Source organism: Hyaena hyaena, unplaced genomic scaffold, assembly GCF_003009895.1.
Source record: "Hyaena hyaena isolate Hyena2069 unplaced genomic scaffold, ASM300989v1 scaffold_542, whole genome shotgun sequence".
Classification (NCBI taxonomy): Eukaryota; Metazoa; Chordata; class Mammalia; order Carnivora; family Hyaenidae; genus Hyaena; species Hyaena hyaena.
In genome coordinates this window covers 271,405-285,038 of record NW_024081175.1, presented here as the reverse complement: position 1 = coordinate 285,038, position 13,634 = coordinate 271,405, and the positions used below count along the sequence as shown (strand labels likewise).

Genomic DNA, 13,634 nt, shown 5'->3' with positions numbered 1-13,634 from the left:
CGATGTGACATTCAGCATCATGTATTACTTATATTGCAAGACTTTGTCCATTCATCAAGGTAAAATTCACTAGAAATGAGTACAGCACAGAACACATTTGCAATTCAAGGTTTTACTGTATTCCATTATAACAAATCACACAGTTTAGCATTTAGATACACCTCTGTTCAAAAATTAAAGTTTTATTTTCAGTGCAGCTCTGAGAAACGATCACTCCTACAAGGAACATTCCCTCAACTACTGGCAAAATAAGACACTACGAATGAGTTCAAAGAACTTGGTTTCTAAAATAGAAGATATTTTCTTTATCTCTGCTACATTTATGGCTGATCAGACAGAGGCACACAAGCAAAATATGTCTTAAAAGAATTGTACTGCTTTGTGGCAAATGCAATTTGAATAAAAATAGATGTACTGAGTGGATATCATCTTCTAAGCACTGTGCAAGGCCTGGAGATACAAAATAAATAAGAGTTAGTCTCTATCTAAAAGGGGAACACTCCTTGCAACACTTACGAAACAAGAAATAAAACCAGCATAATCATGTAAATTAATTGCACACACAAAAAAACCCTAAGGTAATTGTGAAAGACATCCATGTAGAGTAAAACATAAGATAGTATGTAAGCATATCAATGAAAACAAACACAAATAATACTGGATAATGCCTATTTAAAAACACCTATTGAATGGACAAATGATACATTTTTAAAGTACAGAATATATAAATCTGGCAAGGGTCACATAGACATCATCATCACTGCTTTCTTTGCATATAACTTAGGTGCCAGTGTCTCTACTTTTCTTTCTTTTCTTTCCCTTCTTTGTTTGCTTCTCTGTTAACTTCTAATCTCCAGCAAATATATGCTCAAAAGAATAGAAAGTATACACCAATGCAGATCTTTACAAAAACATGAAGAAAACAGAAAAGGTCTTATCCTTCCATGTGGCTTGATCAGGTAAACATGAGACTATATTGCTCTGTAAAAGAAAGTTGCTGATATGCTTTACAATTTTAATATGGTCAAGTTTCTATTTTCAACTTAAAAGAATATGAAATAAATGCTTTCTTAGCTTTTTTTTTTCTTAGCTAGCTCAACTAAAAAAGCCCCAGCTAATCAAAACAAATCACTAAAGAATCTTTAGTATTTCTTATATTAAGTATTTTCAATATTCATCTTCTTTAAAATTTTCCTAAAATTTCATAGCTATATACATTGCTTAAGAAAGAAAGAAAGAACATGTTTAATTTACTAATCATTTTATGTTTTAAAACACATGGCAAGTTACACTGCCATCTTGTGGTTACAAGCTCATTTACAATAACAGGGACTTCTGTTATTTCCATTAATTCACTTAGAATCTATGTACCTAAAAGGAAAAAAAAATCCTGTTTGGAACTTATTTTAAGAAAACACATTCTTCGGGGCTCTTGGCTGCCTCAGTCGGTTGGGTGGCCAACTTCAGCTCAGGTCATGATCTCACAGTTCGTGGGTTCAAGTCCCATGTCAGCTGTGCTGACAGCTAGCTCAGAGCCTGGAGCCCGTTTCAGATTCTGTATCTCCTTCTCTCTCTGACCCTCCCCTGCTCATGCTGTCTCTCTCTCTCAGAAAAAAAAAATTAAAAACATTTTAAAAAAGAAAGAAAACACATTCTTTATACATCTCCCTCACTTTCTTACATTAAATCCTATCATAGTAAAATAAGAAATGGCATTTTGAGTGGCTGTCCCAGATAAATAAAAAGAACTATGCATTTGGTACTTTAGATCTTGCTCACAGAACCTTATAATTTACAATTAGTATAATATACACTCTAAACCTGAGAATTTAGAGAAACAAAATTATGGAATCTAGGAATCTCATTCCCACAAGGTAATCTCCAAGACCTACAAGCAATGAATATTACATTTATGCTATACTTTTCAACAATTTTTGTTTGATCCACAATTCTAAATTCAAAAGCAGGAACACCACAGAGGAAATAAATATCACAGCAATAAAAATAAAAATAAAAGATAAAAATAATTGCTCCTACCTCTCTTATTCACATACATAAACTTGTTTTTCCATACATAGTTAAGAATCATAATTAAATGGAAAAATTAATTCCAAGGTACAGTCCTCTACATTTTTCAAACGTATGATTCTCTATGATCTATACCAGGCAACTGTTCCAAATGTTTTACAATGGTGAAATCTAATTAGAAGTTAACGCACTTCTACATCTAACTCTGCAGAAAGTTTTTCCTTCTTTTTTTTTTTAAGCAAATCACCAAAATTATAGGAAGACAGCGCCATCTATAGGTCTGCACAAGGACAGAATGGAGTTCTTTTTTCAGATGTGAGTGTGTCCACTTCAGTGATACAGTAGTCAACCAAATGCATTGCCCTAGAAGGAAGTTCCAAAATAACTCTGGAAAAGTGCCTGTAATTTATTCTGAAGTATTTCATCTCTACAATCATTCTCCAAATAACAACAACAACAATGACCACATCAACAAGAACAAAAATAATATTTTCCATAACTGTATTAATCTGATTTTAGTACATTTGATGACCCACAAATATCGATAATTTTTCAATAAATATTAGCTCATTGCATTTCTTCTCTCTCTCTCTCTCTCTCTCTCTCTCACACACACACACACACACACACACATAATATAAAACTTTTTGGGCTTAATTCTATTTTAGGAGTCATTCAATTCTATTGAAACATATTTCATTATTTTTCCAAAGTTATATTTCCTCCTATAGTAGTCCATTCTAGTTTTTATAGACATTCAACTAAATTCAGCCTGCATCTCACCTAAGGCTACCAGATTCATGCAAAAGAAAAAGCTCAAAACAAACCTATTTTATGCAATTTCAATTCCATCCTCTTTCACAGCCAGGCTCATTCAGTCTACTCTGGGGTTGGTCTCTCTTCAGTGAGTCATTCTGGCATCTTACCTCATTGCACAGGGTTCAGTTAACAATTACCCAAGGATTAGGGCTCAACTCATTCCTAATCAATCACCTGCAGGGAATGACAGAAAAGAGGTAGCCCTGTCGATGCTGACAGCATCCTCTGATGGCTAACGTGGAGAATTTCATACTTGTACTATGGGTGACATTTAAATATTTGGCAAAAATAAGAAATAGCCCATTGCACCAGAGGCAGACCCTGATTATTCATCCATGCACAAGTTCTTTGAGCAGCTACAATATTTAACCCAGCCTGAAGGAAAAGAACTCTATGGAGGCAATACCCCATAGAGTATGGGGCTGCTAACCTGATTTCTCATTTTGCACACCATGAGGCAGAGTGAGGTAGTGGGTAGGAGTATAAGCGTTGAAAGCAAAGAAAACGGAGTTTGAGTTCATATTCCGTCACTGGCCTTGAGCAAGTTTTTAATTTCTCTGAGTTTCATTTTCCTCATCCTCAAGATATTACAAATTAATATCAATAATTTAAGCAAAGTAAGGTACTCTATACATAGTAATCATTCAATAAATGTGAGCACTTAAGGTTTATCTGTTTCCTTGTTTGTCTGATCTTAATTATTGACTAGATAATTAGGGAAGATTGATCTAACCAAAACAAACACCCAGAAAAGGTCAGTTGTAACTTGATAAGTCAACAAAAAGAATGAATGAATGAGACAACTCAAAATAAGGATTAGTACAATGATACAAAGAGAAATGGTATTTGATCGTCTGACATTAGTTTCAAATTTTACCTGTAAAACGTTACCTTTGAAAATCACTAAGAGTCCACATAACTCTTGATTCCATGTTATTTTTAGTGTAGAAGTTAGAAATCTGAGTCTGCAGGACACAGAGAAGTTGGAAATATAGATCAGGGAGTTACCTGCAAATGGATAATACTGAAGCCGGAGAGCAGATGGGCTTGCACAGGGAGGTAAGAGTGTGCAGAGCAGAGAATGCCAATTTTTGAGGAAAGGGAAAGAAGAGGAACCAGCAAAGGAAACAGTAAAGAAATGATTGGGTATGAAGAAGAAGGTGACAGTCAAGAGCAGAAACAACTTTAATGAGAAAAATTGTTAGGAGATGTGAAGTTTTTACAAAGATTAGGTAAAATTAGGAACAAAAACTGGTAGTTAACAGTTTGGACAGAAAGGGAAAGACAGATATGCCAATTATAGTAGGTTAGAAATGGAGTGAAGAACTTTCCACAAAGGTTGACAATGAAAGGAATAGAAACATAGGACCATAGCTTAAGATAAGTAACACTACCCTGAGAATTACAATATGAAGAGAAAAATACAATCAAATGCCTGTTGTAGGTTGAATTGCATCACCCCAAAGAGATATGTTCAAGTCCTTTACCCTGGTATGTGACTTTATTTAGAAATAGGTCTTTACAAATGTAATCAAGTTAAGATGAGGTCATATTGGATTGAGTGGGCCCTAATCTAATGATATCCTTATAAAAAGAGAGAAATTTGGACAGACAAAAAGACAGGAACAGAAAGCCATGTGATGACAGCCAAAGAACAGAAGGATTGGTAGCAACTACCAGAAACTAGGAGAGAGGCATGGACCAAATTCTCCCTTGCTTCCTCTGGAAGGAACCAGCCCTGGCCACACTTTGTTGCAGATTTCTAACCACCTGTACTGTGAGGCATAAATTCCTAGTATTTTAAGCCATCCACTTTGTGGTACATTGTTCAGACAGTCCTAGCAAACTGATACTAGGGATCAAGAGATACAGACCTAACACAATATTTAGAATGTGTATAAACCTTGATCATGTCAAAGTATGAAAATAATTGACACAATCATAATAGTTTAAAACCAAAAGAAAAAGAAATTAATAAGAAAAAGCAGTTAAAATCTAGAGTAGTTAAGAATCCCATAGAAGTCCCTTAACCTGGTTTCATTTACTGCCATTTTAAGATGCCACGTATTTAAATCATAAAGATGTTTGAAAATGATCTGTGTATCTCTTTTCTTTTTGGGGTCTTGGAACAAAAGATGATACATAAATTTTAAAAATTATCATGGACCTCTTACTCAGAAGATAGCAGACATTTCAGACCGGAAGAGAAATTTTTCATTTCACTTACTGAATGATTACAATGAAAGAAAACATTGTTGAAAGAAAACTCTGTTGCAAATATAGGTTGTTTGATGGCTTGAACCCCAGAATACTTTTCTCTCTTCAGAGTTGGACCCTAAGAATAGATTCTGTGGTTTAAGCTTCTGATATTTATTCATTAATATAGTCAACAATATAGATTTCTGAGCCTCTAATATGCTTTACCTAAAACACCAGGTTCTCAGTGCTCTGAGATGTTGTGGTGAAGACTGAGAGGGGAGAGCAGTGCATGGAGCAAGGGAGATAAGGAAGGGGTGGTTTAACAAAGTGTTCTTAAGATGCTGTGTAAACGCTGGGGCACCTGGGTGGCTCAGTTGGTTGAGCTGCCAACTTCGGCTCAGGTCATGATCTCATGGTTCATGGGTTAGAGCCCCGCATCCAGGCTCTGTGCTGCCAGCTAGCTCAGAGCCTGGAGCCTGTTTCAGATGCTGTGTCTTCCTCTCTCTCTGACCCTCCCCTGCTCATGCTGTCTCTCTCTCTCTCTCAGAAATAAATAAAAAACGTTAAATAGAAAGATGTTGTGTAAACATTGATTCATATTTTTATGTTAATTGAATCATGTACCCACATATTATACATGCATTTTTTTTTACATATAGTTTATTGTCAAATTAGTTTCCACATAACACCCAGTGCTCATCCCTACAAGTGCCCTCCTCCATGCCCATCCTCCCTCCCCCCCACATCCATCAGTCCTCAGTTTTTGTCAGCATTCAAGAGCCTCTCATGGTTTGCCTCTCTCCCTTTCCCCCACCATTTCCCCCCTTCTTCTCCCCTTGTTCCTCAGTTAAGTTCCTCCTAATCCTCCTATACGTGCAAACATATGATATTTGTTCTTCTCTGCCTGACTTATTTCGCTCAGCATAACATCCTCAAGGTCCATCCATGTTGCTACACATGGCCAGATTTCATTCTTTCTCACTGCCTATACATGCATTTTTAAAATGTCTTTCAGGGGTGCCTGGGTGGCTCAGTCAGTTAAGCATCTGACTTCAGCAAGGTCATGGATTCGTGGTTCGTGGGTTGGAGCCCCACCTCGGGCTCTGTGCTGACAGCTAAGAACCTGGAGCCTGCTTCAGATTCTGTGTCTTCCTCTCTCTCTGCACCTCCCTCTCTCTCTCTCTCTCTCTCTTTCTCTCTCTCTCTCTGAAAAATAAACAAAAACATTTAAAACAATAAAAAAGTCTTTCAGTGAAGGAAAGTAAACTAAGAAATCCCTTGAAATGTGGTTATGCAAGTCATATTTTGTTCTTAAATGTGTATTTTTGAGAACTAGATCTTCTTTAAGAGAGACAAGACTACATTTTCATTAAAATGCATCCCTTAAAGGTATTTCATAATTAATTTGAGCAGTAGAGTTGCTTCCTCCTATGTGGTTGAAATAAGGGGAATTTTTCCTCCCTAATTACCCAGATAATGGGTTCCAGCCTCCCTCTGATGTGTCATAAAGGCTCACCTGTTTCACTACAACCTGCTATTTATTATCAAACAATTGCAGTTTCCCAAATCCTGAAGTTCTGAAGGTGCCATTTATCCAAATCACATGTGTGCTCCCTTTGCATCCATTCTAAAGAAGAATTTTCCTTGATCAAAATTTTACCCTTGATTACCCCCCGGTGCATCGACTCTTTTATTACTTAGTCCAAATTAAAATCCAGAGGACAACTAGTATACATACTGCCTATTAAGGCACTTCTTTTAACTGTATTTTAACTATTATGGGCTAAAACAAACAAAGGTAGAATTCTTGTGAAAATGAATATATATAAGAATACACAGGACCAGGAGTTCAAAAAAAGTAAGATTTCAAATTATCCAATACCTTTTTAGTTATCTTTTTAGGTTGAAAGCCTTGACTCTCTCACCTCAGTATAATGCACATTTTACGTACACTCTCCATAGCTAATTTCCCAGAGACCTATCTGTGAATCCCAGGTTTCCTTCCCCCTAAAAAAGGTTTCTCCTCTCACCTTCTCATTTGATCCCTTGAAGGTGATTAATGAGAAACTGCACAAAGTACTTGAACTGTGTCTAGTACAAAATTGGAAAACCTGCAGAATAGTTTGACTAAGTAATTTCACCAAAACATCTCCAGGAAGACACACAAAATAAAAACTGTGGTTGTTGATGTGATGGGGCTGGGCCTACAAGATACAAGGAACTAGGGTGGGGCTGAAAAGGAGCCTGGACATTTTGGGAAAGCAATCAGTGTCCTCCATGCATGGTGATCATGTAAATGACATAAGGAGGGGAAATTCTCTAGGAAGTTCTCCGAGTAGCACATGCAGACTTCTGGGAATATGAGTATAAGATTCAGGGAGGCAGGAGGAGGAGAGTCCAAGAGATGCCAGTGTGCAAGGGAATTCAGTGAGCAGGGCCTACCCATGCTCTCAGGAAGGAGCCTAACAGGCTCTGGTGAGAGCAGGGTCTCTCAAGAATCCAAGAGGATTGCCAAAGACCCTGGAAAATTCTGAAGTTAGAGGCAAGAGTCCAAGGAAAACCTGGGGAGAATTACTATCTGAGTAAGCCTAAAAGACTTTTACATTTCATGTGAAGTAAGAACCCCATGAGCTTTGGAAACACATGGAAGAATCCAAACTCCTTATTAAGGAAAATGGGAGGGCCTGAGGTAAAGCTGAGTTCCTGGCCTTAAGGAAAACATGTGCACAGATGGGAAACTTCCTGGAGCCCTGCTGGTGAGCAGACAAGGGAATGATGTAGAATACTGAGGCCCTGGTACCGTGGGAATTCTAGCAAGTTGGGGGGAATTCTGTCAGTGTTGACATCAGGTTTGCTACCTGACATTTGGTAGCAGTAGAAAAAGGTGTCCCTTCTCCCCCAGACAGATGCATCTCTACTCTAGGATACATGGATTATGAATCAGCATGGGCTAGATTTCAATTCCCACTTCCTCCAATGGCCAGAGCCCTTTTTCAGTATACAACCTGCCCAACTTCACATATAGGCCTTGAATGGACTGAGAATTTTCTTTTGGCTAAAAGCTAATCTTGTGCCCATACACATGAAATTGTTTAGAGAACAACATACCATTTAGCAGAAACACGGTAAGAATGGTATTTGTAGATACAAGATCTCTTTTAATGGATATAAATTCAGAAGAGATATAAAGATAATAAGGGATAGTAGAGTGATTTGATCTCTCCAAATTCTAAAACTGTCTGATAATGGAAATAATACTCTTCTGGTCCCTCTGTTATCCTGATTTCCTACAGAAATGGTTGCATGCTTGAGCAACCTTAGACAAATTAACTAGGCCCTCTGTATATCAGTTTCTTCATCCTGGAGTTGTGGTGAGGATTAAACATGTTGATCCATGTAAAGCTAGAACTGGGTCTAGCATTTAGTATTTATTCAATGAATGTTAGTTACTATTTGCGCTATTGACATGTTAATGAGAATGTTACACTGGATGAGGCTGTAGAGGCTATATGAACAACATTCCTGCAGAAAACAGGTTTTGAGCTTGGCCTTGGAAAATGGGTAGAATTTCAATAGCTAAGAAAATAAGAGGAAGATTTCATTAGGAATAAGGATGGAAAGCTACAGGTAACATTTAAGTATGGAGAACAGATCTATTAAGCAGAAACTGAACGGTATGAGTAGGAGACGAGTGGTAGATAAGCCTGACAGCTAAACTGGGGGCACATAATAAGGTGTACAGAATTCAGTCTTCTTTCTCAGCTCAGCAGTAAAAGCCAAGAATGTTTTAACTTGTAACCCTCTGAAATCTGATTCTCCTCTATAAAATCTCTTTTCCTCAAAAATCTTTTAAAGCAGTGCTTCTTAAACTGGAAAGTGCAAACAAATGACTTGAAGTCTGTCCTACAGTTCAGATTCTGATTATGGCAGGTCTAGAGGAAGGCCTGAGATCCTACATTTTTAATAAGCTTCCAGGTGCTACCATGTCCCTGCTGCTGCTCATCCATGGCTCACACTTTGAGCACCAAGGGTCTAATCCAATGTCCTCTTCTCATTCTCATCCTTACCCCCCATGCAGTGTTTGGCCTTGCTGATCTTCCTGAAGCTCTCATCACTGGCTTTTTCTTTCATGTGAATCTTATGCAATTACTTGAAACTGAAAATACAGACTAGAAACCTGCTCTGTAAAAGTTCAGTACACACTGACCTGTCTTGAGCACAGATTTCATCATATAAAACAAAGTTGCCATTGGTAACAATATCTTTACATATTAGCTACAGCTCAAGTCCAGCCTTTAGCTGTATACTGTCCAAGCAACTGTAAGTGCATTAATCTCTTTGGTCTTTTAAATTCAAGTATCACAAACCATCTTTTAATATAAGATAGATATATATTGTTATGAATATATTGTTATGAAAAACATCTATTGCCTATCTAATAATGTGTAGAACTTCTCTGGAAAATAGAGCTCTCCTGAAATTCCCATGCCCACTGTGGCCCCACCCATCAACATGGGCACTGGCTACCATTTATTGGTGCAGAGGTGGGCCCCTCTCCAAAACTGGTTTATCTTTAGTCTTTCCCCAGTATTTTACATGAGAACTGAAAAAAAAAAATCAAGTTAGTCTCTCACTATCTTTATAGAAGAGAATGTAAATCCAAGAGTTGTCAGGAACCACATTTTGTCACGTGGATGGAAGAGTAGAAAACAGCAGTCAGTTGTAAGAAAAAAAGATTGATAGGGGCACATTGTGGCTCAGTTGGTTAAGTGTACAACTTCGGCTCAGGTCATGATCTAGCAATTCATGAGTTCGAGCCCCATGTCAGGCTCTGTGCTGACAGCTCAGAACCTGGAGCCTGCTTCAGATTCTGTGTTTCCCTCTCTGTCTCTGCCCCTCTCCCCCACACATTCTGTCTCTCTCTCAAAAATAACTAAACATTAAAAAAATTTTAATAAAAGAAAGACTGATAAAGGCACCAGGAGAGCACAGGGAAATACCTCCACAGTATGGCACACTGACAAGCTTGCACATCTCCACATAATCTGTGGCCATGGCTAGGCCACAGACTGCTTCGAGTCTTGGCAGAATGCCCTATGATTTCTTCTGGTCTAAGGGAAGATAAGCAGCCTGGTGAGAAAGAGCAGATAGATGCCATTTCTCCTGTTATCGTATGGAAGACTACCATAAGGCCATTTCTCATCTGTCTCCCTAGTTTCCGTTAAACTCAAGACTTACCACTCATTCCAACTCAAGGGAAGCTGCAGCCTTCAGTGTAAGTCAATAAAACTACTTGGCTGTGGTTCTGAGGCACCTCCTCAACAGCAGAGTGACCCACTGCTCATACCGTCTATCATCTGGCATCTTCAGTTTGGTGTTGCCCATGGAAAAAGGGATCCAGGGAACTGACACCATATCACTTGCTTTTCCTGCCTTTCTAAGTAATTAGCTGTTGGAACCCATTTGGGCATGTTTACTCCTTATCAGGCAATTCTATGGAAATATGGCAAGCCATCCTAACAACTGCATTAGTATTACTTGTGACCCGATTATTCGCCACCACCCTGCTGCCTTGGAAATGCTTAACCATTTGACAACATGAGGAAAAGTAAAGGATGACTTCCTGAGTTCTCCTCAGTTCTCTAGCTCCTGATTCCAGTCTCTTCCAGGAATGCATCCACACCTTGAATTCTAAGAGATTTCCTGGTATTTCTCCAATAAACTTCCCCAGCTTTTTTTCCCCGTTAAGAAAGCCAAAATGTATTTTTAACCTTTACCCTCAAAAGGTCATATAACACACACACAGAAGTGCTGCATTTTAGCACTAGAACTTCAGCACTAGAGATTCGAACACATTTCCTATATTTATTAAAATTCTACCTCTCTTAGGCAAACCATGAGAGACTCTTGAATGCTGACAAAAACTGAGGACTGATGGATGTGGGGGGGAGGGGGGGGCATGGGGGAGGACACTTGTGGGGATGAGCACTGAGTGTTATGTGGAAACTAATTTGACAATAAACTATTTGTAAAAAAAAAAAAAAAAAGAAAAAATTCTACCTCTCTTGTATATTAATTTCTTTTTGGCCCTTGACCTAGTATATGTAATATTATTACTCTACATTTATTAAAAACCAGTAAACATAAAGTTTTATGAAAATGTTATTACCTAAGTAAAAATCATGACCCCTTTTCACTATGATGAAAGTATACATTGCTTTCATCATTTATCAATAATTCTGTAGTACTAAATCTATGAATCAACCGCACTATGTTCAATTTATCTTAGAAATATACTAATTTTCATTCATATTAGTTATAACTGTAAGAACATGACGGAATCACACATTTGTGCCAAATATTTATCATCCAACAAAAATGTGTAAGTAGGGGGGCACCTGGGTGGCTCAGTCAGTTACGTGTCCAACTTTGGCTCAGGTCATGATCTCACAGTTAGTGGGTTCGAGCCTGGGTCGGGCTCTGTGCTGACAGCTCAGAGCCTGGACCCTGCTTCAGATACTGCGTCTCCCTCTCTCTCTGCTCTCTTGCTTGTGCTCTGTCTCTCTCTGCTTCTCAAAAATAAATAAACATTTAAAAAAAATTTTTAATGTGTAAGTAGGATTATAGTTTGATCCACTCTTACCATTCCTTGAGTTTAGCTGTGTTTAAGATCTAGTATGATCATCTCAGCCAATAAAAAGATGCTTCTGAATTTTTAATCAGAGATCAGGATGCTCACCAATTAGCCTTATTCTCCCATTAGGACAGCTAAGTTTTCTTTGATCAGGGTCATGGACTCTGAATCAACCCAGTCAGGGACAGCTGGCAGAGTCTTGGATACTGTGGAATTTGACCAGGTGAGTAAACTAGTGAAAACTCATGATCACTACTGGGAAACAACAAAAAAAGCAGACAGTGTGGCCACTGACATCATAATTATGGATGGACAAAACATAATCACATATAAGAGGCGAATGTCTTGATTGCCATATTAATGAAATATCATCTTTAGAGAATGTACAGACTATGATTGATAGATGTGGCTGCTTGTGGTACTCCTGAGATGCAAGCAGTTCATGACATAATGATAACTAGTCATAATTTGTAATAGGCCTTTATAAAAAGTCCAAGTTTGTTCGAAAATAAATTTTACTAGTTGACGTTAAACATTAGACATCTAGTCACTCTCTTCATATGATTTACTAGAGTTAGTATAGTATAACTTATTAAGAGAATATCTACACTTACAAAAATATTTTATGCTGATGAGTGAATTATAGTAATTATAAGTTGATAATAAAAATGTATCACAGTTACGAAAAATTACAATTTCGATCAACTCTTAATTTATATTTTAAAGTATCTTTAAAATACATCCACACAACATAATCCCATGGGTTCTAATTATCTCTAGCCACGCTTAGTAATTATTTCCATGATTAGTTATAACAAATTTTTTCTAGTTTTTTTCCCACAGCGTAACTCTCCATAAATTTATGTGAACCCCTTATGCGAAAGGTGTTTATGGGTGTTAACGTATGCATTTAATTTTAATATGCCTATTTAAGGCTCGAATAGGCCCCAGCAAGCACTGTCTGCACTAAGAAGACCTGTAGAGCCCTGAGGTACATACTTTAATGATGGAGGAGTTATGTAAGATCTGAGTTAGCCCAGAAGAAACAGGCTGCAAATTATAGCAAAACTAAGTCTGACGGAAACTGGATCGCTTCAAGTAAAACCGCCAGGCAGGCATCAAGGCCTCCTCCAAGTTGCAGGCCTTGGGGCTACCTATCTCGCTTTTCAGGCTAAACACACAGAAGGCGGGGCCCCCGAGAGCGGCGGCGACCTGACCTGAGGCGCCGGGCCCCCGCCGCCCGCTCCCGGCCTCGTTCGCTCCGGCGCTCGGCGGGCTCAGGCGGGGCGCCTGGAGCGCTGCACTTAGTCGGGAAACTTCGGTTGCCAGAGTTGTCTGAGGAAAGTTTTGCGACACGCGAAAGGCAAAGAGACAGTCCCCTCGCGGGGCGGCCTTACCAGCGGAGCCACCGGCCAGGATCTGGCGAGAAGCTTCTTTCACAAAGCCGACCTCGGGCTTGGCGGACATCTTCGAAAGCCCGGGACTCCGGAGCGGGCCGAGAAGAGTGGGCGAGCTCGCCGACCGTGCTGCCTGCCTCGCTGCCCGCCAGCGGAGCTTCTCCTGCCCGGAGAGCCGGCGCTGGGCAGGTTCTTGCGCCGAGTGAGGCGGCAATCCGGGGACTGCTCGGAGGTGGCGGCTCAGGGTGCAGAGTAGCCGCGTGATCTGTCGCGGGTCCGAACCTGCCCGCTGCACCCTTTCAGGAGCGTTCTCTCGCCCCTGCTAGGTTTCCGGGGCTCCAAGAAGGACCTCTTGGAGGGGGAGAAAAGACTCGCGGATGGGGTCGGGCCAGCCGCCCGCGGTGAGGCGGCTTTGGTCTCCTAGATTGGCGCCCACGCACTTCCCTATCAGCCGCCGCCTGCAGTTTCTCAAGCTGGACGTGCTGCCTCTGATAACGCAAGTAAAGAAGCTTCTCTGGCCTAGCGATCGCGGCTGGGGCGACCCTTGCCCCCTCCTG

At 39.5% G+C, this 13,634-nt stretch overlaps 1 protein-coding gene across 1 annotated transcript in view; it reads right to left on the bottom strand.

Moving 5' to 3' along the window:
* Nucleotides 1-13,265, bottom strand: part of SLC25A21 (solute carrier family 25 member 21) — a 487,120-nt gene extending 473,855 nt beyond the window's left edge. The window contains exon 1 of the mRNA XM_039255723.1: nucleotides 13,078-13,265. Coding sequence (XP_039111654.1) covers nucleotides 13,078-13,147 — 70 coding nt within the window. The 5' untranslated portion in view covers nucleotides 13,148-13,265. The remainder of the gene's footprint in view (nucleotides 1-13,077) is intronic.
* Nucleotides 13,266-13,634: the final 369 nt, after the last annotated feature.